General features: G+C 43.2%; 1 protein-coding gene across 3 annotated transcripts in view; it reads right to left on the bottom strand.

Annotated features, from left to right (window-relative positions):
- ACSBG1 (acyl-CoA synthetase bubblegum family member 1) overlaps nt 1-22,489 on the bottom strand; it is a 450,391-nt gene that overhangs the window by 209,263 nt on the left and 218,639 nt on the right. For all 3 annotated transcript variants that reach the window (XM_069222050.1, XM_069222049.1, XM_069222051.1), the window contains exons 3-4: nt 20,024-20,244; nt 5,322-5,410 (exon numbers count right to left, since the gene is read on the bottom strand). In XM_069222050.1, the coding sequence (XP_069078151.1) occupies nt 5,322-5,410; nt 20,024-20,244 (310 nt within the window). The remainder of the gene's footprint in view (nt 1-5,321; nt 5,411-20,023; nt 20,245-22,489) is intronic.

Genomic DNA, 22,489 nt, shown 5'->3' with positions numbered 1-22,489 from the left:
CCTAGCCCAGGTGGTGGCTACCCCGAAGAGCCCCCCCCCCCCCCTGTGTCTGCCTGCATCGTTGAAGAGACCCCCGGGTCTCCCCATTGATTCCTAATAGAAACCTGACGCCTGTTTGCACTCTGCACCCAGCTGCCCCTGTGCCGCTGAGGGTGTACTTTCTGTGCCTGCTTGTGTCCCCCCCGGTGCCCTACAAAACCCCCCTGGTCTGCCCTCTGAAGACGCGGGTACTTACCTGCTGGCAGACTGGAACCGGGGCACCCCTATTTCCATTGAAGCCTATGTGTTTTGGGCACCACTTTGACCTCTGCACCTGACCGGCCCTGAGCTGCTGGTGTGGTAACGTTGGGGTTGCCTTAAACCCCCAACGGTGGGCTACCTTGGACCCAACTTTGAACCCTGTAAGTGTTTTACTTACCTGTGAACTTAACATTTACTTACCTCCCCCAGGAACTGTTGATTTTTGCACTAAGTGCCCACTTTTAAAATAGCTTATTGTCATTTTTGTCAAAATTGTACATGCTATTGTGATGATTCAAAGTTCCTAGAATACCTGAGTGAAATACCTTTCATTTAAAGTATTGTTTGTAAATTTTGAACCTGTGGTTCTTAAAATAAACTGAGAAAAGATATTGCTCTATATAAAAACCTATTGGCCTGGAATCAGTCTTTGAGTGTGTGTTCCTCATTTATTGCCTGTGTGTGTACAACAAATGCTTAACACTGCCCTCTGATAAGCCTACTGCTCGACCACACTACCACAAAATAGAGCATTAGAATTATCTCTTTTTGCCACTATCTTACCTCTAAGGGGAACCCTTGGACTCTGTGCACACTATTTCATACTTTGAAATAGTATTTACAGAGCCAACTTCCTACAATGACCTTTGCTAACGCTTGTAAAATTACAGCAGCACTGGCACAGCTAATTGCAACGCTGACCATCTCGGAATGCATTTTCTATTCTTCCAAGACAGCTGCCATGTTGCTTGTATACACAACTTGCCAGCCATCTTGGACGAATACAAAATAAAATATCCAAAATGGACAAATGCTATCTTCTATGCGTGCAAGATGACCCCTATGTTGTGTTTACAAGCGAGGTGACAGCCCTCTTAGAGGTATACAAAACAGCATCCCAAGACTGTGAGTCACATCTAGAGTGTTTGGCAATGCATGCTCTGCATCCTCTCCCACGCTTAGTTGAAACGGAGAAATACTGCTTAAATGAATTTAAAAATTTATGTGAACTGTTAAACCTGAATTTGAATTGAGGAATTTGCAATCGAACTGAAACTGCACTTTGCCCTTGTGTATTTGAAGGAGCGAGACGCTCGTTTTTTAATAGAAACTTATTTCGTTTTTATTGCCGCCATTTTGGGGGGTTAGCACTCTAGCTTCTAGTGCTGGAGGGCTATTTTAGCCACACTATGAGCGCGGCGCGCAGCTGAAGGTAGGCAGAGGTTCCCTGTGCCTCTCCCACGCTTAGTTGAAACGGCGAAATACTGCTTAAATGAATTTTTAAATTTATGTGAACTGTTAAACCTGAATTTGAATTGAGGAATTTGCAATCGAACTGAAACTGCACTTTGCCCTTGTGTATTTGAAGGAGCGAGACGCTCGTTTTTTAATAGAAACTTATTTTGTTTTTATTGCCGCCATTTTAGGGGGTTAGCACTCTAGCTTCTAGTGCTGGAGGGCTATTTTAGCCACACTATGAGCGTGGCGCGCAGCTGAAGGTAGGCAGAGGTTCCCTGTGCCTCTCCCACGCTTAGTTGAAACGGCGAAATACTGCTTAAATGAATTTTAAAATTTATGTGAACTGTTAAACCTGAATTTGAATTGAGGAATTTGCAATCGAACTGAAACTGCACTTTGCACTTGTGTATTTGAAGGAGCGAGACGCTCGTTTTTTAATAGAAACTTATTTCGTTTTTATTGCCGCCATTTTGGGGGGTTAGCACTCTAGCTTCTAGTGCTGGAGGGCTATTTTAGCCACACTATGAGCGCGGCGCGCAGCGGGCGCGCCAAAGGCAAGCCCGTCTGCGCCCGTCCGCGCCAGAACAAGCCAAGAGCCTAGAAATTATGCCCGAGCTCTAACTGAACAGATAGTTATAACTTATTCGAGAGAGGAACTATTTCTCCTTAACAAAAAACCTCCTGCCCGGTGTTGCAACAGCCTAGACCCATATAAGGTCAAAGTTAGATGCCCCAGTTGTGCATGGTCACCTAAAGGATCCACAGACCATCGACAAGCGGAGAATTATGATAAATTTCCCATATGCTTAATTAATTGTCGTTCACTAGGAGCTCATACAATGGACATTCAGCTTTTAATAGAACAAACTGAACCCCTGGCCTTGTTTCTAACAGAAACATGGCTGGATGAAAGCTCTGCACCAGATATTGTTATGGCCCTTCCCACAGGCTATAAGATCAGTAGAGTGGACAGACCTAGTAGAGGGGGAGGCATTGCAGTCATTATTAGAGACACATGTAAGATCAATTCCGCCCCTACTCTAATCAAAGGCTGCGAGAGTATGTTGTTTGCCATCAACGTAAACCCGCATTACACACTTTCGGGTGTTCTGATCTATCGCCCACCTGGTCCCATGGGAGATTTTATAATGTCACTAGCAGAACACACTTCACAAGTAATACACACTAAATCCAACTTTTTAGTGTTGGGTGACTTTAACCTTCATGCGGAGAACACAGATAATGCATCTTCTAAGATGCTGATAGCAAAGATGAATGCATGTGATTTAAAACAACTTATTCATGGCCCCACCCATGTTAAGGGTCATACACTTGATTTGGCTTTTTCTAATAACCCTAATATAAAATTTTTATCATCCTCCCCGCTAGCATGGTTGGATCACTTCCTTGTAGAAATGGAATTACATCTTACGCACTACAAGGTCTCATATATGGGGGCACTCTCACGCAGAAGGAAATGGCACAGATTAAAATCCTCAGATTTTGTCTCCGCTCTGGAGAAAAATAGACCAGGAAGTATAAATACAAATAATATAACAGATTTTTCGCTTTCTGTTAATAAATGGATAGAGAACAGCCTAGAGGAGACTATACCCCTCTCCTCGTTTAAAAGCACCCTGCGTAAGAAGTCGGCTCCATGGTACAATGCAGACTTATTAGAGAAGAAAAGAGAGTGTAGGAAACTAGAGAGGAGATGGCGCTGCACCAAAGATGAATCCATGAAAAGGGATTATAAAAATGTAATTCGAGATTATCATCTGGAAATTAGAAAAACTCAGGCGACCTATTACTCAGGAAAAATTGAAGCAGCGGCCAACTCACCCAAGGAGATCTTTAATGCCCTAAAAGATCTGATCCATCCAAGAGAGGAAGTAGAAACTAGGGATTCCCCCCAACAACATGTAGAAGATCTGGCTAGTTTTTTTCTGGATAAAAGCCAGAATATTTACCTAGCCTTTCCTAATTCCCCTAATAAAGGGCAGAAGAGAATAAGCCAAGAGGTTGGGCAGGCAACCCTTTTTACAAACTTTACTTCCATCAGTTTGGACAGAGTTACCAATCTATTGAGGTCAACAAAATCGGGCTCCCCACTAGACCCTGCCCCCCCCCAAATTCTATCCTTGGGAATTTCAGTAGTAGGGCCGATAATAAAGAATCTTATTAATACCTCTCTGAGGGACGGCATAGTGCCTGACCATTGGAAACAAGCCATTGTCAAGCCACTCTTGAAGAAAACCAGCCTAGATCCCAAGATCCTGAGCAACTATAGACCAATCTCATTTATGCCCCTAATTGCCAAACTGGCGGAGAAACATGTACACGCTCAGTTATCCACATTCCTGGAAGACAAGAATCTTATACATCCTACCCAGATGGGTTTTAGACCTAAACATGGTACAGAAACTGCTCTGATCGCCATAACAGAAGAGGCAAGGAAGAGGATGGATATAGGTATGGAAACCGTGATTATCCTCCTTGACCTAAGTGCGGCCTTCGATACAGTTGACTTAAAAATCCTCATAGAAAGGGTACAAGGATGTGGAATTGCCGGTTCCGCGTTAGACTGGATTGGCTCCTTTTTATATGGGAGGTCATTTCAGGTACTCGATAGAGAGTATATTTCTAGGAGCACCTTCAGTAGTTGTGGTGTTCCTCAGGGCTCGGCCTTAAGTCCATTACTTTTCAACATCTACATGAGGCCATTAGCAGGCATAGTTGAGCCTTTCGGATTGAACCTAGTTTCATATGCAGATGATACGCAGCTGATAGTCTCCTTTTCTAATTCCCACCCAGATATGGGCTCAGCTCTAGGTCCATGTATGAAAGCAGTTGCAAGCTGGATGGCTGATAGTAAACTAAAGCTTAACGATGACAAAACAGAGGTTATGTTTTTTGGAAATAAAATTCCTCCTTTAAACTCCAGCCTATTGAGAGGAGTATCGACCCTCCCCCCCTAAAGGCCTCATTAAAAGCTTAGGGGTATGGCTGGACCCCCTTCTCTCAATGGCCCAACATGCGAATAGAATAGCAGGAACTGCTTTTGCTCTGCTAAGGACCCTGAGGAAGGTTGTAACTATTTTACCTTTCCCAGCTAGAAGAGTGGTTGTCCAGGCACTGATTGGTGCTCGGATTGACTATGGTAACGCTTTGTTTATTGGCTCCCCGAAATATGTAATTCAGAGATTGCAAAGGGTACAAAATGCAGCGGCTCGTCTGCTATTGAATATTCCTAAACAATATTCAATACGGCCGGGAATTGTTTCCCTACACTGGCTCCCGGTAGCTGAAAGGATTCAGTTCAAGACCCTGTGCCACTTTCATAGATCCATATTTGATAAGGGACCTGAAATGCTGAAAACCCTGGCTCAGGCTTATATTCCAGCTAGGCCACTTAGATCCTCCTCAGCTAACCTAGCCATAATTCCAACCACGAGGAAAGCCAGATGGGGAGGAAGATCGGTAGCATATCAAGGCGCTTTGCTTTGGAATAATCTTCCTCTCAAGATGAGAGCAAACCCTCAAGAGATGTCGTTCAGAAAGGAACTGAAGACTTGGCTATTTAAAACCTAAATCCCTTGAATAAATGTAAACAGTATGTCACCGTTATGGCTGTTTAAGCGCTACGAGGCCGTTGGCAGTTAGGCGCTATATAAACCTTTATAACATTATAACATAACATTCAACACTACAATCATGCAGGAAAACAACAATCAATAGCACAACGAGACTGATTGACTTTGCCAATTATTATTCAATTTTTTCTCTCCCTATAACTCTCTCAGCAGTTTAGTGCAAAAACATACTTTAATAAGAAAACATACCCAGCGAAAACAGTACCGACTGCTGAAATAAACCATTCCGAAGAGTTAAATCCAAGTATTCCGACACTGTGGAAAGGCTGCAGACCAAGCTAGAAAAAAACAAGATAGATAAACAGTTTTAGTGCAACTAGAAAACAAGCATGGCAAACAAAATGATATATTTTGTGGTGATAACATTTTAGATGTAACCATGGTGTGAAACATGAAGTTGTATAAACCCTAAGAGTGAGCAAGTATCTTTTGCAGCAGTTTTTGCTCATGACCCACAGATTATGTGGCACTCCTTAAATACCTTAAAGGGCATCCAGAGGTGGTTGTTTGGAACTTTTCAGTCAGACTTTGTACATCTTTCTGCTAATAAGTGGGCTTATAAATGTGATTTTACAATATGCGGCAGTGCCCTCTGTCTTGAGGCCCTAAACTTCTCATCACAGAAGCAGGATTAAAAAGTAACATGACTCACCCATTAATTCAAAGCACGTATGTCCTCACTCTTTGAAACAAATTAAAAGTTGGCACCAAATGCCCCTCGTGCAAATAAAGGAGCATATTCATCATTAAATCACGCAGTGCAGCAAATGACCTTGCTGCATGATAGGGAAAGGGCAGTAATGGACATACTTAACATTGTACAGCACATTCCTGGCTTTTCCCTGCACTGCCTAGCTCCAACACAGGCACCCTTGTACCATGGTGCAAAGGTGCCTGCATCGTAAACAGGATTGTATTTGTGCAGGAACAGACACCTTCCTGCACAACAAGCAAGCCCTGAGGTATATTCCTCTTTCTATGTGTGCTGCAGAGTGCAACAAACATAGACAGAGGAAGTAACAAGGAGAAATAAAGTTGAAGACCCGGTGAGGCGTATGTTTTTTAACGCATTCCCAGGTCTACCAGTAATGGTAAATCTGGGAATGCCCCAAAGTACATGGATGTGTCCTTGGGAACCCATGCTCCACCAATGGAATGCCTTCCCAGGGAAGAGTAACGCAAAGCAGCGATTTGTGCTGTGTTACATTACTCTAGATTCATCAAGCCACACAAGGTGGCCTTGCCTGGCTTGATAAATCTGTTTCAAGAGTCGTGTCAGTCTTGCACCATGTTGCGTGGTGCAAGAGGAACGCAACTCTTTGATAAATATGGCCCAAAATTTGCACAAGAATTTGGCAGTGTTTTTCTGTACCATTTATATTTTAACTGCAGAATAGGGCACTGTTTTTGGTTGGGTTTAATACCAACTAATATCTGGTGGGCAAAATCCTCCCAAGTCATGGAAGTTTGTATCCCACTCCAAGTGGTAACATCACTGGCTCAGCAGTGGTAACATCACAAGATACGCTGTGGTAACATCACAAGCTCTGCTGTGGTAACATCAATAGCTCCGCAGTGGTAACATCATAAGCTTCACTGTGATAACATCACTAGCTCTGCAGTGGTAACATCACAAGCTCTACTGTGGTAACATCACTAGCTATGCAGTGGTAACGTCACAAGCTCCGTTGTGGTAACATCACAAGCTCCGCTGTGGTAGCATCACAAGCTCCACTGTGGTACAATCACTAGCTCCACTGTGGTACAATCACTAGCTCTTCTATGGGAACATTACAAGCCCTGCTTTGGTAACATCACTAGCTCCGCAATAGTAACATCACAAGCTCTGCTGTTGTAACATCACTAGCTCCACAGTGGTAACAGCACAAGCTCCGCTTTGGTAACATTACTAGCTCTGCAGAGGTAACATCACAAGCTCCGCAATGGTCCGCAGTGGTAACATCACAAACTTCACCATGGTAATATCACAAGCTCCTCCAGAGTACCATCACAAGCTCCACTGTGGTAACATTACTAGCTCCACGGTGGTAACATCACAAGCTCCATAGTGGTAACATCACAAGCTCTGCCATGGTAACATCACAAGCTCCACTGTGGTAACATCACAAGCTCTGCCATTGTAACATGACTAGTTCTTTCATGGTAACATCACAAGTTTTGTCTAGTGGCAGTTTTGACTCACCATAAAGTAGCGTAGAGGGTTAATATGCCTGCTGCAAAGAACAGATTTGTATTTTGTGTGGGCAGCTGAGTGGATTAGTAAAATCAACATTTACAGGTGCTTTAAAACAAATGAAATGTATGTGAGGGACTATGGAGAGATGAGTGGCACTTTTGCTGAGTAGTAGTGAAGGAATCTAAGGAGAAGGTTGGGGGGGCAAAAAAGATTTTCTCGCTGGGCACGACAGCACTAAAGCCAGCCCTGCTCTGCTCTACTAACATCACAAGCTCTGTCGTGGTAACATCACAAGCTCTGCCGTGGTAACATCACAAGCTCTGTTGTGGTAACATCATAACATTCACTGTGGCAACATCAAAAGCTCTGCCGTGGTAACATCACAAGCTCTGCTGTGGTAACATCACAAGCTTCACCATGGTAACATCACAAGCTCCACCATGGTAACAACACAAGCTTCACTGTGGTAACAGCACAAACTTTGTCGTGGTAACATCACAAGCTTCGCCATGGTAACATCACAAGCTCTGCCGTGGTAACATCACAAGCTCTGCCGTGGCAACACCACAAGCTCTGTTGTGGTAACATCACAAGCTTCAACATGGTAACATCACAAGCTCTGCCGTGGTAACATCACAAGCTACACTGTGGTAACATCACTAGGAAAAGCTGCTCGGAAAACAATAATGCCTTTACCATCTCCCCGTCAACATCTGCAAATATTAACCCCTTATCTTGTATTCCTTTGCCCTCTATGACACTCTTCCATACACTGCAAAAGTCAGAACAACTAGTTCTACTATGCCAAGTTCAGCATGCAGCAGCAGATAAAGGACTAGGGGCTGTCTCAAGTTCATGCTCAGAACCTGTGCCCATCTCCTTAAAATCACACTATGTACAGCATACACACTGTGAGACCTAACAACCTTGTTTTTGCTGGTTTTAGGACTATGGGCACTTTTCAACTGCTGACCAGTGCTAAAGTGCTTTTGCTCCCTCCCCTGAACATGGTAACATTGGCTCATACCCAATTGGCATATTTAATTTACTTATAAGTCCCAGTAAAGTGCACTACATGTGCCCGGGCCTGTAAATTAAATGCTACAAGTGGGCCTGCAGCACTGATTGTGCCACCACATAAGTCGCCCCTTAACCATGTCTCAGGCCTGTCATTGCAAGGCCTGTGTGTGCAGTTTCACTGCCACTTTGAATTTAAAACTACTTGCCAAGCCCTAAAATTCCCTCTTATTACATATAAATCACCCCTAAGGTAGGCTCTAGGTAGCCCACAGGGCAGGCTGCTATGTAAGTAAAAGGCAGGACATGTACTTGTAGGTTTTACATGTCCTGGTAGTGGAAAACACCCAAAGTCGCTTTTCACTATTGTGAAGCCTGCTCCTCCCATTGGCCAGCAGTGGAAATTCCCTTATATGCCCTTAAATGGTAATTTCTGATCTGAGAGGAGTGGTATTGCCATGTTTGGTGTGGTTGGAATGGTAGTGAGAAGTCCTGGTTACATTGGATTTAACATTACTATTTTAGAAATTTCACTTTTAGAAAGTAGGTATTTCTCTGCACTTACTGCTCTCTGTGCCTTACAGCCTGCCTCCAATCCACGTCTGGTCTGTGCTGGTGGACAGCTCTACTTGTGCATTCCACCCAGACAGCCATAACCAAAGGACACTCAGCTGCATCTGCATTCATCTGCATAATGAGGGGTCTTCCTGGGTAGTAAGAGTGAAGGGGCTGTCACTTATACTTAAAAGGCTAGTGGCCTGACCTCACACAAAGGACTGATAACCCCCTACATATCTCCTGGCAGACAGGACTGGGTTGAAAGGGGAACTGATGCACTTCAAAACCACTCCTTGAAGTTTCTACGCTGGAATCTCCACCCAGCTACTCAGAAGAATACTTCAGAACATACAGAACACAGCAGCCAGACTCATCCTGGCCCTCCCCAGAAGGACCCACATCTCCCTCCACCTCAGAGACCTCCACTGGCTCCCTATCCAGAAGAGATGGTAGTTCAAGATCCTCATACTCACCTACAAAGCACTACACGACCAAGGACCCTCATATCTCAACCATCGACTGACATTCCATCTGCCCACAAGACACCTGCGTTACACCTCACTCATCCTCACACACACCATGCATCCATCGCAGCCGCAGCGGGGGCCACTCCTTTTCCTACATCGCTGCCAAAACCTGGAATGAACTCCCGCTCCACCTTCGAACGTCACCTGCCCTAGCGGACTTCAGGAAGAAACTCAAAACCTAGCACTTCGGCAGAGACACAGCACCCTCAGCACCCAGATACCTCTAGGGGTGACAGAGCTGCGCTTAACAAATGCTGATTGATAGATTGATTGATTAAATCAGTAATCTCACAGTGAGGCAGGTCACCTCATGTGGACTCACCGGGCAGCAGTTAGAGCAATACTACAAGCAAGGCTGGCTAAGCAATGCACAATGTTCACAAATACATACTGTTCACAAGGTCTGTTGTTGGCAAATCGCATGATGTACCTAGAATGGAAATGAACAAAACCTACTCAATGCAGTTTGAATATGGAATTACAATGTTTGTGAAGGTGTAGGTCTGCGAGTGCTTCATCTAATGTTCGGAAAGTTCAGTATGGACACTGCAGCCAACATGGATGATTTAGTTCAGGGCTACCTGTGCTGGGTAGTGGCTTCCACACAGGGCAGGGTAACCAGAGGCAGGTCAGCCAACAGACTGCAAGGGTACAGGTTTAGTCCTGGCCAACTGAAAGTGGCTACTTCATCAGCAAGTGTCCAAGTCGGTCCAATTCTAGAAAGTGATTCCTGAGCTGCTGGGCAGCTGCAAAAGAGGTGGATAGCTCACTGAAGCCACACTTACAGTCAATGTCCAGTGCATTTCACACTCCAGTCCAGACAATCAAAGAGGACCTCAAGCTTTCCTCCTCAAAAATGGATACCAAGAGCCTCTCTCACATGCAGGGCTCAGATGAACACTTTAGGGGCTTATTTGACGAAAAGCTATGCGTATGCCCTCCAGACGAGCTAAAACAAAATGAGAGCAAGAACTGGGGAGGGTGGGATTAGGTCTGTGGATAACTCTCTTTTCCATGAGATGTGGCTTTAGGACAGTTTAGACACTTTGTAACTGTCATGTTGGTGCAGGTGTTATACAAACACACACACGCACCACCCCCCAACTACAGGTGCAGGACTACACAGGGAAGTGCTCACCACAGCAATCTTGAAACAAGTGGCATTTTATCTACAGCTCTTGTTCACAACGTAAGATTTCTTTGAAGAAAATATTTTTCTTGCAACTACCACGAGTAAGAAGCTGGTCGTTCTTGGGCATGCAAACATGAGGCCGAACAAAATAGTGAAGAAAATGGCGCAAATGTTACTTGCGTCCGATTTTACACTTGGACATGGGTTTAAATCACAAGTAATGTGAATTGATCCTTGCCATTAGACTGAGCTTCTAACAATAGCATCTCATGATATAGGCAGCATTCAGTGACTTAGTCACTGCCATCAAGTTACGTTTATGTCATTGACTCTGTGATGTCCAGAGTTTATACTTTTATTTAGATAATAATAATTGCTTAAGAGTGTACTTGATTCTAAACACAACAACTGATGATCAGAACATAACTAACTGCAAATCGAGGTTTTCTCTACTATTAGGTTGTCATACTCGACAGAGAATGGTATTATTCTACTGCCATTTTCTTTTCGTTGTTGAGTAATTATTTGTAATATTATAATCCTGAAGAAGGCCATAATCACAGTCCTCTGACCGAAGCATCTGTAGACAGACACAATAGTGGGCAGTTATGGATAGTATAATTGGTACTGACAGTGGAAATGTTTGTTTGATAGGTACTAAAACAGCCTTTATCCTCAGCCCCCGCTCTTCACTTAAATTATTATGTGGGCACCACAAATGTGTTCACTGATTGTCAAACATGTCGCTGACAACAGAACATATAGAGTGCTACAGTCACGAATGTTACAATAAGACCAACAAGAGACCAACAGAGTTAGAGCTACAGAATCCCTACATTGTAATAGATATATTGTACATTTACAACTGTCACAGAGTGCTCCAGTGGGATACTTGGTGGCCAGTTCATTGTTTTTAGAATATTTCAGAGGCACTTGAACTGCATAACTCCTTTTGTGATTGAATCCTTGTTGAGTTGTTGGGCGGCAAGCTCTGGGACGCACCTGCACTCTGAGAGTGGTACACAAACCTGAGGGTACTGTGAATCTCTACTGCAGAAGGATAACAATACTGAAACACATGCCCAGAGATACACAGCTCTGTCTGCACCAACAATGATGAATACTAAAGACCTCCAGCTTAAGTAGGTGTTATCATGCACTGCATTTACCACAATGCATCTGGGCTAAGTGTGTGCTGGTATGCCAGGCAGTATGCCTTTTGTGACTGGCCCCTTGTTGACTAGTTGGGGTGACGAGGTCTGGGATGCACAAGCGCTCAGGGAGTGGTACTCAAACCTGAGAACACTGTGAGTAGCTTTGCAAGCACCCTCAAATTTCACTTTATACTCTCAAATGCGGAATGACAACCATCCTGAAACACTTGCCTAGCGATACATATTACTGGCTACACCAACAATGGTGAATATTAAAGACTTTCACCTTAAGTGAGTGCTAAAAGGCACTGCATTTACGCAAATTCATCTGGGATAATTGTGTTCTGGTGTGCCAGGCAGTGTCCTCCCTCCTCATTTTGGGATTAGCTCCTTGATGAGTTGTGCTGATGAGCTCAGTGATGCACCTGCGCTCTGGGAGTGGTAGAGAAACCTGTGAGCAGCATTGTCAGCACCCCCAAATTTCACTTGTTACTCTCTACTGAAGAACAACAATCCTGAAACACGTGGCTGCACCAACAATGGTGAATATTGAAGACTTTCGAGTGAAGTGAGCATTATCACGCACTTCATTTACCACAATGCATCTGAGCTAACTGTGTGCTGGTATGACAGGAAGTGTGCTCCCTCCTCCTTGTACATAACAGATGTGTGCGCCACCCTGACAAAGTGATGAACAAATAAAATAAAACAAATCTGGAATCTATAACTCATTCCGAAAGAGCACAATTCAATCAAATATAAATGTAGTTAGCTAATCGTCATTACAGAACACAGATCTGTCAGAGGTTTAAACAAATAATTCCCCAGATATGATTTCTTTTACCTTTCGACAAGGTCTGCCATCTTTTTTATGTCTGGTGTCCAGAAATGTTCAAGTCATATTGTTTACAGTGAAATACGCATAGAGTGGACTTCGGGTCAGTCTCTTGGTCATCATTGATCAAGTCTATCTCATTTCCCTGCTCAATATTTCATCGCTTTTCGCCAGTTTCTTCTGGTTCTGGTTCTTCCTCTACAGCATCTCTTTACATTGTTTCTGAATTGACCTGTATCCTTCCACTACAGATGTGAGGGAATCATTTTATAATTTGTCGCACAGCTCTCCATGACTGTGCACGGCAGTCACCGCTCTCAAGCCGCTATAATTGTTATTTGTTTATTAATTCTCCCTTTTGCTACTTTTGTGTGGGCATGATTCAAGTTGCTGCTGAAATGTAAACTCTTGCAAAACTGCCAATTTAGGGTAAGAGAGAGCTATCTTTCAAGGATTCCAATAGCAACCGAACGTTTTTTAGAATTATTTAATAACCAACATCATCAACAAAAGCTTTATTCGTTTTTTGAACAAACCATAAAAGCAACACCATGTGAAACAGTTATTATACAAGAAACAAATCGTTAAAAAAGTACAAATTTAGTACAATTACAAACATACCCACTCACATTTAAAACTAAAGACAAAATACAGACATAACGTACCAAAAATATGTTAAAACATTTATGAAAACACACAACGTGCCCACATTAAAAAGTGTCCACCGGTAGTCATAATGAATTACAAATCACAACTGCTTCTCAGTCTCATTGAGGCTTTCAAAAAGCTGACTACATTAAAAATAATTTCTCCAGAGAGCACATGGGGATAGGGCGCACTTGAAAAATGTTTGCCTGTTTTAAAAAGGGAATAATGTAAGCCTTCCTCGGGACCACATAAAAATTGCGGAAACATATTGTCGCAGCCACAGGGTTCAAGAACATGGCCCCCCATTCCTGCCTTGGGCAAAAGCTAACAGTACAATAAATCTCTCCTAAATCTAGTGAACAAAAAACAGTCACATGTGCTCTTTACAACTGAGATATGTGGCTCCATGTTGGAATTGATTTCAACACAATATATCTACGGACTCGGGGCATCCGTAGGGCTACCTGTTCTCTAGCCATAGGCCTTTGCCTCAAAATGTTCTTTTAGCTATAGACGATCCGCCTTAAGTTAACTATTCTCTGAGGAGTATTGAATAATTCAACCCTTCATAGGCTCTGCAGGATTTCATTAACATACGTGAGCCAAGGGAGATGATGGGAACAGTCAAGGCACAAGCAATCCTTTAAAATATCTTTATTCAATGTTGTCTCAACCCTTGACCAAATATCTATCCAGAGGTAAAGAGGATGGACCGCCATGATATCAGTTATGGAGTCAACACCCAATTCTTCACGCACTGCAAGTACTGAAATGCTTTGGGGAACACAAAATTGTCTCAAAAAACATTTGAAATGGTCTGCAGCTGAGTTTGTTTGATATACCCCCAGGCCTCACTCTCATAGACTACCTCTGAGATGCACTTGGCACTATAAACGTGTAATAAAGCCCTTATGGGTTTTCTGTACAACCTCGAAGCAAAGTTAAAAACTGCAGTGTTAGCCTTTATGAATTCAGCCTTTTTACCACTCACCAAAGGGCTCCAGGTGAAAGAGGAGTCGAACAACATACCCAGGTGCGAAAACACTCTAGTCTTAGGCAATATGCGAGCCACCAAAAGGAACTGTTTCATTTTTGTAGAACGAGGGCCAACAACAATCACAGAGGATTTATTTACATTGACCGATAGGTCCAGATCATCTATAAAAGCAGCAAAGAAATCCAATAGAAACTGCAGATCCTCTGCAGTCTTAGCCATTAGGACAGCATCTTCTGCATATAATAGCACCAGCAGAGAGCTAGACCGCTCCTGAGTACAATATGCGTTGGTGTCAATCAGGGCTTGCTCCAATTTATTAACGTATAAGTTAAATAAAAAAGAGGGGCTTTTGGAAATGGCCCTTTCTACATGGTCCCAAACTTTTTGCCTTCCTCCTCCTATTTTTCTAACCCTGTTTTTGTTGGTTTTAGGAATCTGGGCACTTTACACTGCTAAACAGTGCTAAAGTGCATGTGTTCTTTCCTCTAAACATAGTAACATTGGCTTAGCCACATTTTATAATTTATAATTTACTTGTAAGTCTCTAGTAAAGTGCAATATGTGTGCCCAGGGCTTGTAAATTAAATGCCACTAGTGGGCCTGTAGCACTGATTGTGCCACCTGCTACTGTAGCACTTTAAACATGACTCAGGCCTGACACTGCAGGGCCTGAGTGTGCAGTTTTAAACTGACATTTCGACCTGGCACGTGCACCCACTTGCCAGGCCCAAACCTTCCTTTTTATTACATGTAAGTCACCCCTACGGTAGGCCCTAGTTAGCCCCAAGGGCAGTGTGCAGTGTATTTAAAAAGTTGTACGTGTACTTTAAAGTTTAACATGCCCAGAAAGAGAAAAACTTTTACATTTGTTTTTCACATTTGCAAGGCCTATCTCTCCCATAGGATAACATTAGGATTACCTCAAAACATCTTTTAAGTGTAATTTCTAAATGGAAAAAGATAGAAATGTGGAGTTTGGTGTCTCTGGATTCACAATTTAAAATCACAACTGAAGTCGGATTTTAAACTGTAAGTCTGAAAATGCCACTTTAAAAGGTTGGCATTTTCTTACTTTAACCATTCTGTGTCTCTGCCTGCCTCTGAATACACGCCTGGGTTGGGTGACAGCTGGGCTCTGTGCATTTCTTATAGACAGCCACACACAATGGGAGATTAAGTGTGACTTGATGGGCCTTCGCCCACCTTCCAGAACCAGGGCACCAAAGTATAAATACTGGACCCCAACGCCCACCAAATCAGATTCTATTGGAACCAAGGACTCCCAAAAAGAAAACAAAATTCCAGTCCACCCCAATAGATAACATAATATGTCATAGTTTATCCCTATTTACCTGTGAGAGGCTGAGGTAAGATCCATAAATGCTGAATGATGGAACCTGGGCGGGCAACAGTATATTTACTTAAAACCATATATAAGTTCAAACACTGCTCCACTGTTGACCTGCCTAAATGAAACCCATAATGCACATCAGAAATTACATTATGGCGCTCATTATGTCAATGGCGGTAATGACCGCCTACAGCCGCGGCAATGGCCGGCAAAACAATGTTGCTGCGGCTACGGGCTTGAGCCAAACTGCTAATGTCATATTTTGGGGAGAAGTACCGCCAGCCTGTTGGCAGTACTTTTCTCCAAAATACCGCCGTCCGCCAGGGTCATAATGAGGGCCTATATTCCTCAGCCCGTTTCGCTAATCTGTCCAGGAGAACTTGCCCCACCACCTTCCCAACTGAGTCAAGCAATGAATTAGGCATGTAGCATTAGGGGTTGTCCCCGTTACCCTTTTTAAATAGCGGGACAGTAACAGAGTGTGCCCAGGACTGTGGAGATCCCTCTATGACTGCCGCATTCATGATTGTAGTCAAGAATGGAGCCCAGACCAAAACATCATTAATATACAGATCTGGTGGGATTCCATTGGGTCCTGGGCCTTGTTCTTAGTCAGTCCAACTATACCCTTCTTGACTTTGTCAAAGGAGAATGACAATTTCAAAATCCCTTCCACCAAATGCCCCCTGTGACAATCATTAGAGGGGTAATGTTGTTACAGGACCCCTCAAAAAGAGAATCCCAGCTATTCTCAGTAATATGTGAGCCCAGTGATGCTACGACTTCTGGTATCAGAAAGAGGCTGTTAACTATGCTCCAGAATTTGGCACTGCGCTCACCTCTAATAAGTTTTCCCATGCAGAGTTCCTTAAAACTTTCTTGTGCTTTGCAGTTTCCATCTTTCACTTTTTGCGGCAATTCTTGATCTGGGCAGAATCTCTAGGCTCAATATTCAAGGTACTCTTAATATTCCTTAAGCGCCTGGGAATACCCTCTATCAAACCATTTGGGCATGGCATTATTCTTTTAAGACACTGTTACCTCCAGAAGGGCAGACACTGTGTTGGAGATTACTGCAAAGGCCCCCAAAATCTCTTGGGGGTTAGAGCTACTGATATACAAATTATAAACTAACTTTCACAACAGGGGTAAAGAGACTTGTCAAAACTATCAGAGGCTACCTGAGACCACCTTAGCCTTCTTCCCTGACTTGTTGCCTTAACAACCCCTCCGACAACTGAAAGATGCTCTTGAACCGCCTGAGACCTGCATAATGATAAACAAACTGGGTTATGGTTGCTAAAGTGGCTCAATGGGATCGCGATCTCAGGAATGTGGGAAAGTAAAGATGCTGAGACAAATATTAAATCAATAATTAACTTGCATCTCCTTCCTGTACAGGTGAGGTTGATATCCCTGGCTTTAGAAGAAATAAGCTTGTCAAGAGAGGAAACTTGGTTAAACCACATTTAGTAATAAACCTTGGTGAGAGTGTTCCATGTGCCAACCAAGTACGGACATACAACAACTGACTCAATTCCCACCCTCCCTAGGATCCCCACACATATGAATATTAAAGTCCCCTGCACAATAATATTAGCCGTAGACAATTTAGACCCATCCAGCTTTCTCAAAAAAGAGCCCAAGATTTCAATGTTAAAGGCATCGTTTAGCTGGGACTTGGCATTATATAAAATTCAACAACAACAGCTTCGAGGGCTCAGCAAAAGAAAGTGTTAAAGCCTGCAGGGTAGAAACCCCGAGGGGAGTGCTTCAAGCCTTCCTTTAACTGCCAGAGAAACAAAAATAATCAGACATCCTTTCGGTCTACCAGCCCGGGGCTCAGTAGCAAGAACCAAAAAGGTCTAAATACCATTCCAGGAAAAAACAGTTAGAGTTTGCCCAAATTTCCTGAAGGCAAATCACCCCAACTCCTTCAATAAAATCCAACCAGTTAAGGTCCTTAAATTTGGCAGCAAGCCCTGCAATGTTCCAGCTGATAAGGTTTAGCACCTTAGGATTAAGTTTTGATGGGACCTCAGCACACAGACCAGAGGGTACCAGGATGACATCGCCCAGATGATCATACCTTACCAGTCAATCACAAGCATCAAGGGAGGTCAGAGGGGCATGCCTGTTGGAAATATCCAGCTGATAAGAGGCTGCGTACTGTCAATTTCGTTCCTGAGCTTGATACTTTGGGATGTGCCACAAGACAGGGTCCACTCCCTCAGGTCTATAGAAGAAACCCAACAGAAAAGCTAATGTAGAAGTTGGAGAACTGCTGACTGGTGGGCGCCCGATGGATGCAAGAACTCTATCCACGGGAAAAGTCCTGTTGAGGTTTATTATCAGAAAAGTCCCCTTTTAAGGTTTTCACAGCCTTTCCAAGCCAGTTTACCCTTCTTACTAAATTGATCCATCCGCAAACATGAACCCACAGAGAAGAATGCAAACCCATCCAGTGAATTACCTTGTTTTTCAGTTGGTCGTGACTTTCCAAGACATCAGGTTTAAGCAGGGGGCATTGCTCAACACTACAAAATAGGGTGGGACTTCTGGAGGTAAGTTAAGGACGACTTCATAGGTAGGGGGGACAAAGTCTAGAGGTGATTGAGTCCCCTACCAGTGGGCCCTGCACACTACCAGCATGCCTGCCCCAACTGTAGCCGAAATGGTTTGCCTATCCTCCGGCTGTTGGGTAACAAAACAAGCCTGCTCGGTAGAGGCTGCCAATACGATTGCAGCACAGCAGCCTCATTATTACAGCGAAGTCTCGTCGTGTGAGAGCCCCCACCTCAGCAACAGAGGGTAAATCCGGCAGAGTAGCTACAGGAGGAGGGATAGATGTAGTAAGTGCCAGCAGTAGAGTAGACAAGCAATATTTATATTATCACCATGCTTTAAAGATGGTGGTGATGGCTAAGACATGTTTGTTTTATACGAAGCTATTATGTTTCAAACATTATCTTTGATCTTTGTTAAGTATGTGTTTAGAATTAAAATATCTCAAATATCGATTCCTCTGAACCCTATTATAAAGCCAATGTGTTTTGTGTTGTTTCTCAATACTATATTTTGAAGTATATTGTCCACGCTTTCTTACTCAGCCACACGGCGTGTCCTTAAAAAGTGCAATAATATACCTGTGTTACTTATTAAATGCTGCCAGCCCTCTGATACTGAGTTTATGGACTGCCGCTTGCATAAGGTGTCTGCTGGTGGACATGATCATTCCTAGAAGGAGGAAGCGACTGAACCACAAACCAGTTCGCTTGATGTCTGAACCATCTCAGCCCAGGCGACACAGTGCCTCGACCTGTGCTGGTGAGATGTTCTTCTTCAGGGTTATACACGTGGGGTGGTGAACTCTGGGGTTGGCTGTGGAGGCGCCATTTCCGGACATTCAAAGCAAGGTAAATCAGAATGCTGCCCATTGCAGAACAATACATCATTCACTGAATTACCAATCACGGAACTAGACGGGAATCACAGCAAGGCCCTGTGCGCCACTTGGCAGAATCGGTGCTTCCTGGAGGACACTGGATCCTATTTAGAAGGTTCCATCCTTCTTTGCTATGAGAACCGCAGAAAAAAGGAACCGAGGACAATTTTACTGTCATGTGTTCTACACCTCTGTGAAATTCTTATCATGCTGCCTAAAAGTGCACATATTTCGCGATTATGCATAATGCGAAAATCTAACTGGGTTATGTTTGAGAATGACTGGTTTGAGTAGAAGATATGTAGCCAAGAGACATTGTCTTCTCAAACCATACACATTTGCCTTCTCCAATCAGACTCCTGATGCTTTCAAATGTGACTTTTTCTTGCATGCGGCATGCCTTCCTGGAAACAAGTTCTTCAAGATGCCGGTGAAATTGATTTCACAATTCAGGCACATTTTACAAAAAAAGCCTTTGCAAATGTCACACACACTCCTCATGCTGCCACTGCATTCCGTTGTTTTGTTATCTCGCATGTGCCATCAATAGATAGCTCCAACAACAAGCAAATCAATCTTTACCATTCCCCAAAGGAGCAGCCCAGTGCACACCACAAGTCCTACGCCATACCCCCCTAGATACTAGATACATGTGAACATCACTGCACATCACTGGTGAGTTGAAGCCTAGAGTGCCCACGTCACTGCCAGCTTTGGACCAACATCTGGGCACATCCCTCAAAGTAATGATCACCCACGCAGACAGTGATGGATGCAGATGTTTGAATCAACCTTAGCTACTGCCAACTCCTATAGGTAGCGTTTATTTCTACCAATTTTTGACACATCTGTGCCAATACAGAAAAGTGCAAATTATATGGAATTCAGTTTTAAAGGTCTGTGTGACTTGTGCATGCAAAGTATATTGAATGTATTTTCATAAATCCTCATCTTAAACTGCGATTGGTGTTTATAAATAAACGTGAATAATAACGGAACATCTCACAAAATGCCTATGCTTTAGTCTTACTTGAAGGAAGCTTTTAGCTGCTTTCCAAGACAGTTGGTAATATTCAGAAAAGGTTATTTTTTCCCATTTGCCATTTTCTTTGCTTGCAAGAGCGTGTAGAGTCCCATATTTTTCCACACTCTCTTTGAACATCTGATGCACGGTTAAGGGGGGCTGTGGGCAAGAAGCGTCCATCCTAATCTTGACCCTTCCATCAACAGCCGTGGTCCACAGAGGCTCCGCTGCAAAAAAAGGAAAATAAAAATATACATTAGAGGCGGCAACTCTGCATGCAAAGACAATACAATACACATTCTGCATGCAAAAGCATCAAACAACAGTAATCAGTAGCGCAACTTCATATACTAACCCAGTGGTTCCCAACCTTTTGACTTCTGTGGACCCCCACTTTATCATTACTGAAACCCGGGGACCCCCACTGAATCATTAATTGAATTTGGGGACCCCCTCCACTGAGTCATTACTGGAAGTTGGGGATCCCGGCCTAAACATTGTTGATTATTTGAAATGCAAAACACTACACAAAAAATACAGATACAATTATTCATCAGATACATACACAAACGATAACACATTTTATTTCATTTGTAAACAAATGTAAATAAATGAAAAATTAATAGAAGGGTTGGAGCTTTTCTAAATTCAACTGAAGCCACACATCGTCCATACTATATTCTGTTTGATGCAGTTGCCCGGCTCCCATGAATCAATCCGAGAATACTAATTTAATTTTTAGCCTTTAAATTCAAATTTCTAGGCATTTACAGTATGTTTTAAAATGTTCAGATGTACATTTTGCCACTTTATTTACATACACTTTATCAATCTGTTAGTATTATTACATTTTCTAAGGAACTGCGGACCTTCTGAGGAGGCTTCGTGGACCCCTAGGGGGTCCCAAGACCACAGGGTGGGAACCACTGTTCTAAACAAATACCCAGAATCTGTGGTCTGAAAGGCAAGCAAAAAGCTCTGTATTGTACGTATATTTTGATTCATACTTATACATTCAGCTACAGCCACCTACAATGTTAAAAGCAGTTCATTCATTTATCCATCTACTTATATACGCCAAAGGGGCAGAGTCTATATGTTTGTTGGTGGTTGACTGTGGAAAGAGAACGTGAAAAAAGTGGAATGATGCTGAGCGGGGAGTCGTGGACCTGAGTGTTTGCCAGAATAGTCAAGAGAAGAAATAGTGATCCGAACCACCAAAACTGGCCAGCAATATGAAGAAGAGCATTCTGGGAAGTGATACAGCCTTGCAGCAACGTGATAAGGGAGGTAACTTTTGGACATAATTTAAAAAAATGTATATAGCGCTAAACATGCCACCCTTTACTCACTTCAGAACATTTTGTGACAAACCTTGCACAAGAACTTCCAGTGGAAGTGCAGGTGACCACTGAAAAGAAGAAGAAACTATAACGTCTAAGAGATGCTTCCCATATTGGTTATTAAAGGACTGATCGAACAAGGCAGCCTTCTGGTGTTTACAGACTAGCAGGTGGCTGGTTTCTGCTTTCACAGTCTGGTCTCGGGCATTCCAGAGTAGAGGAGCCTGAGGAACCTAGGGCCTGCCTCCATACGTGTTCTCTTGATCTTATTCTGGCCGCCTGACAGTTTATCAATGGGCTTGACTTTTCTGCACATACCGCTGGTGCGAACCCCACCCTCTCTAGTACGGTATTTCAGTTGGTGTGATCCTTTATTTCACTGGGAGCTGCTTTCTTCTACCTTATCTGGTCACACCGAGGATCTTTCTGCCGAATCTGATAGTTAACTTTTTTTATGTGACTTCGTGTCGACCTTCATATATTATACTACAGAGCCTTGGAGTCACATGACTTCTGATGTGGTCATCTCCACTAGTGGTCTAGTTTATGAAGAGTGTCACTTTAGGTGCATGTTCAATTGTAAATGGGCTCCTTAGATGATACTGCACCTGGAGGGTGAGGGACAGGTCTGAACTGAAAAGATCTAAACATTATGCTGTGCTACCAGGTTTCAATGCTCCCCAGTGTGACCAGAGATGAATCTGAATGGCACTGGTTTTCCAACGATAAGCACTGACATCCAATCACCTGGGCCATGGGGCTCATGGACCATATCCAACTTGCATCAATAAATTGTGGTGAGCAACCGTGGCGCTCCCGAGAAGGTCTTGGGTAATCTAACTCGATCACCACAAACCCCAAGAATTGTTTTCGAAAGGAAAAGTAAATGATTCATTTTTGTAAAATGTATCATTTTACAAAAATAGAGCTTCATTTTTGCAGGTAACCCAGCCAAGACACTCATGAAATATTCAATGACTTCTGGGTCCGGCACAGTAGCAGTGAATATTGTTTCTGTGCAGCAAGTATTGTGTGTGGCACTAGATATCTGTGTTCAGCTCGCTGAGAGTTACTTTGGGCATAATGTGGATGGTATAAGGATTTACCAGACAATACAGCCCTCTATCTC

Source organism: Pleurodeles waltl, chromosome 3_1, assembly GCF_031143425.1.
Source record: "Pleurodeles waltl isolate 20211129_DDA chromosome 3_1, aPleWal1.hap1.20221129, whole genome shotgun sequence".
Classification (NCBI taxonomy): Eukaryota; Metazoa; Chordata; class Amphibia; order Caudata; family Salamandridae; genus Pleurodeles; species Pleurodeles waltl.
The sequence above is the reverse complement of the archived record's forward strand: the minus strand, read 5'-3'. Positions and strand labels throughout refer to the sequence as shown.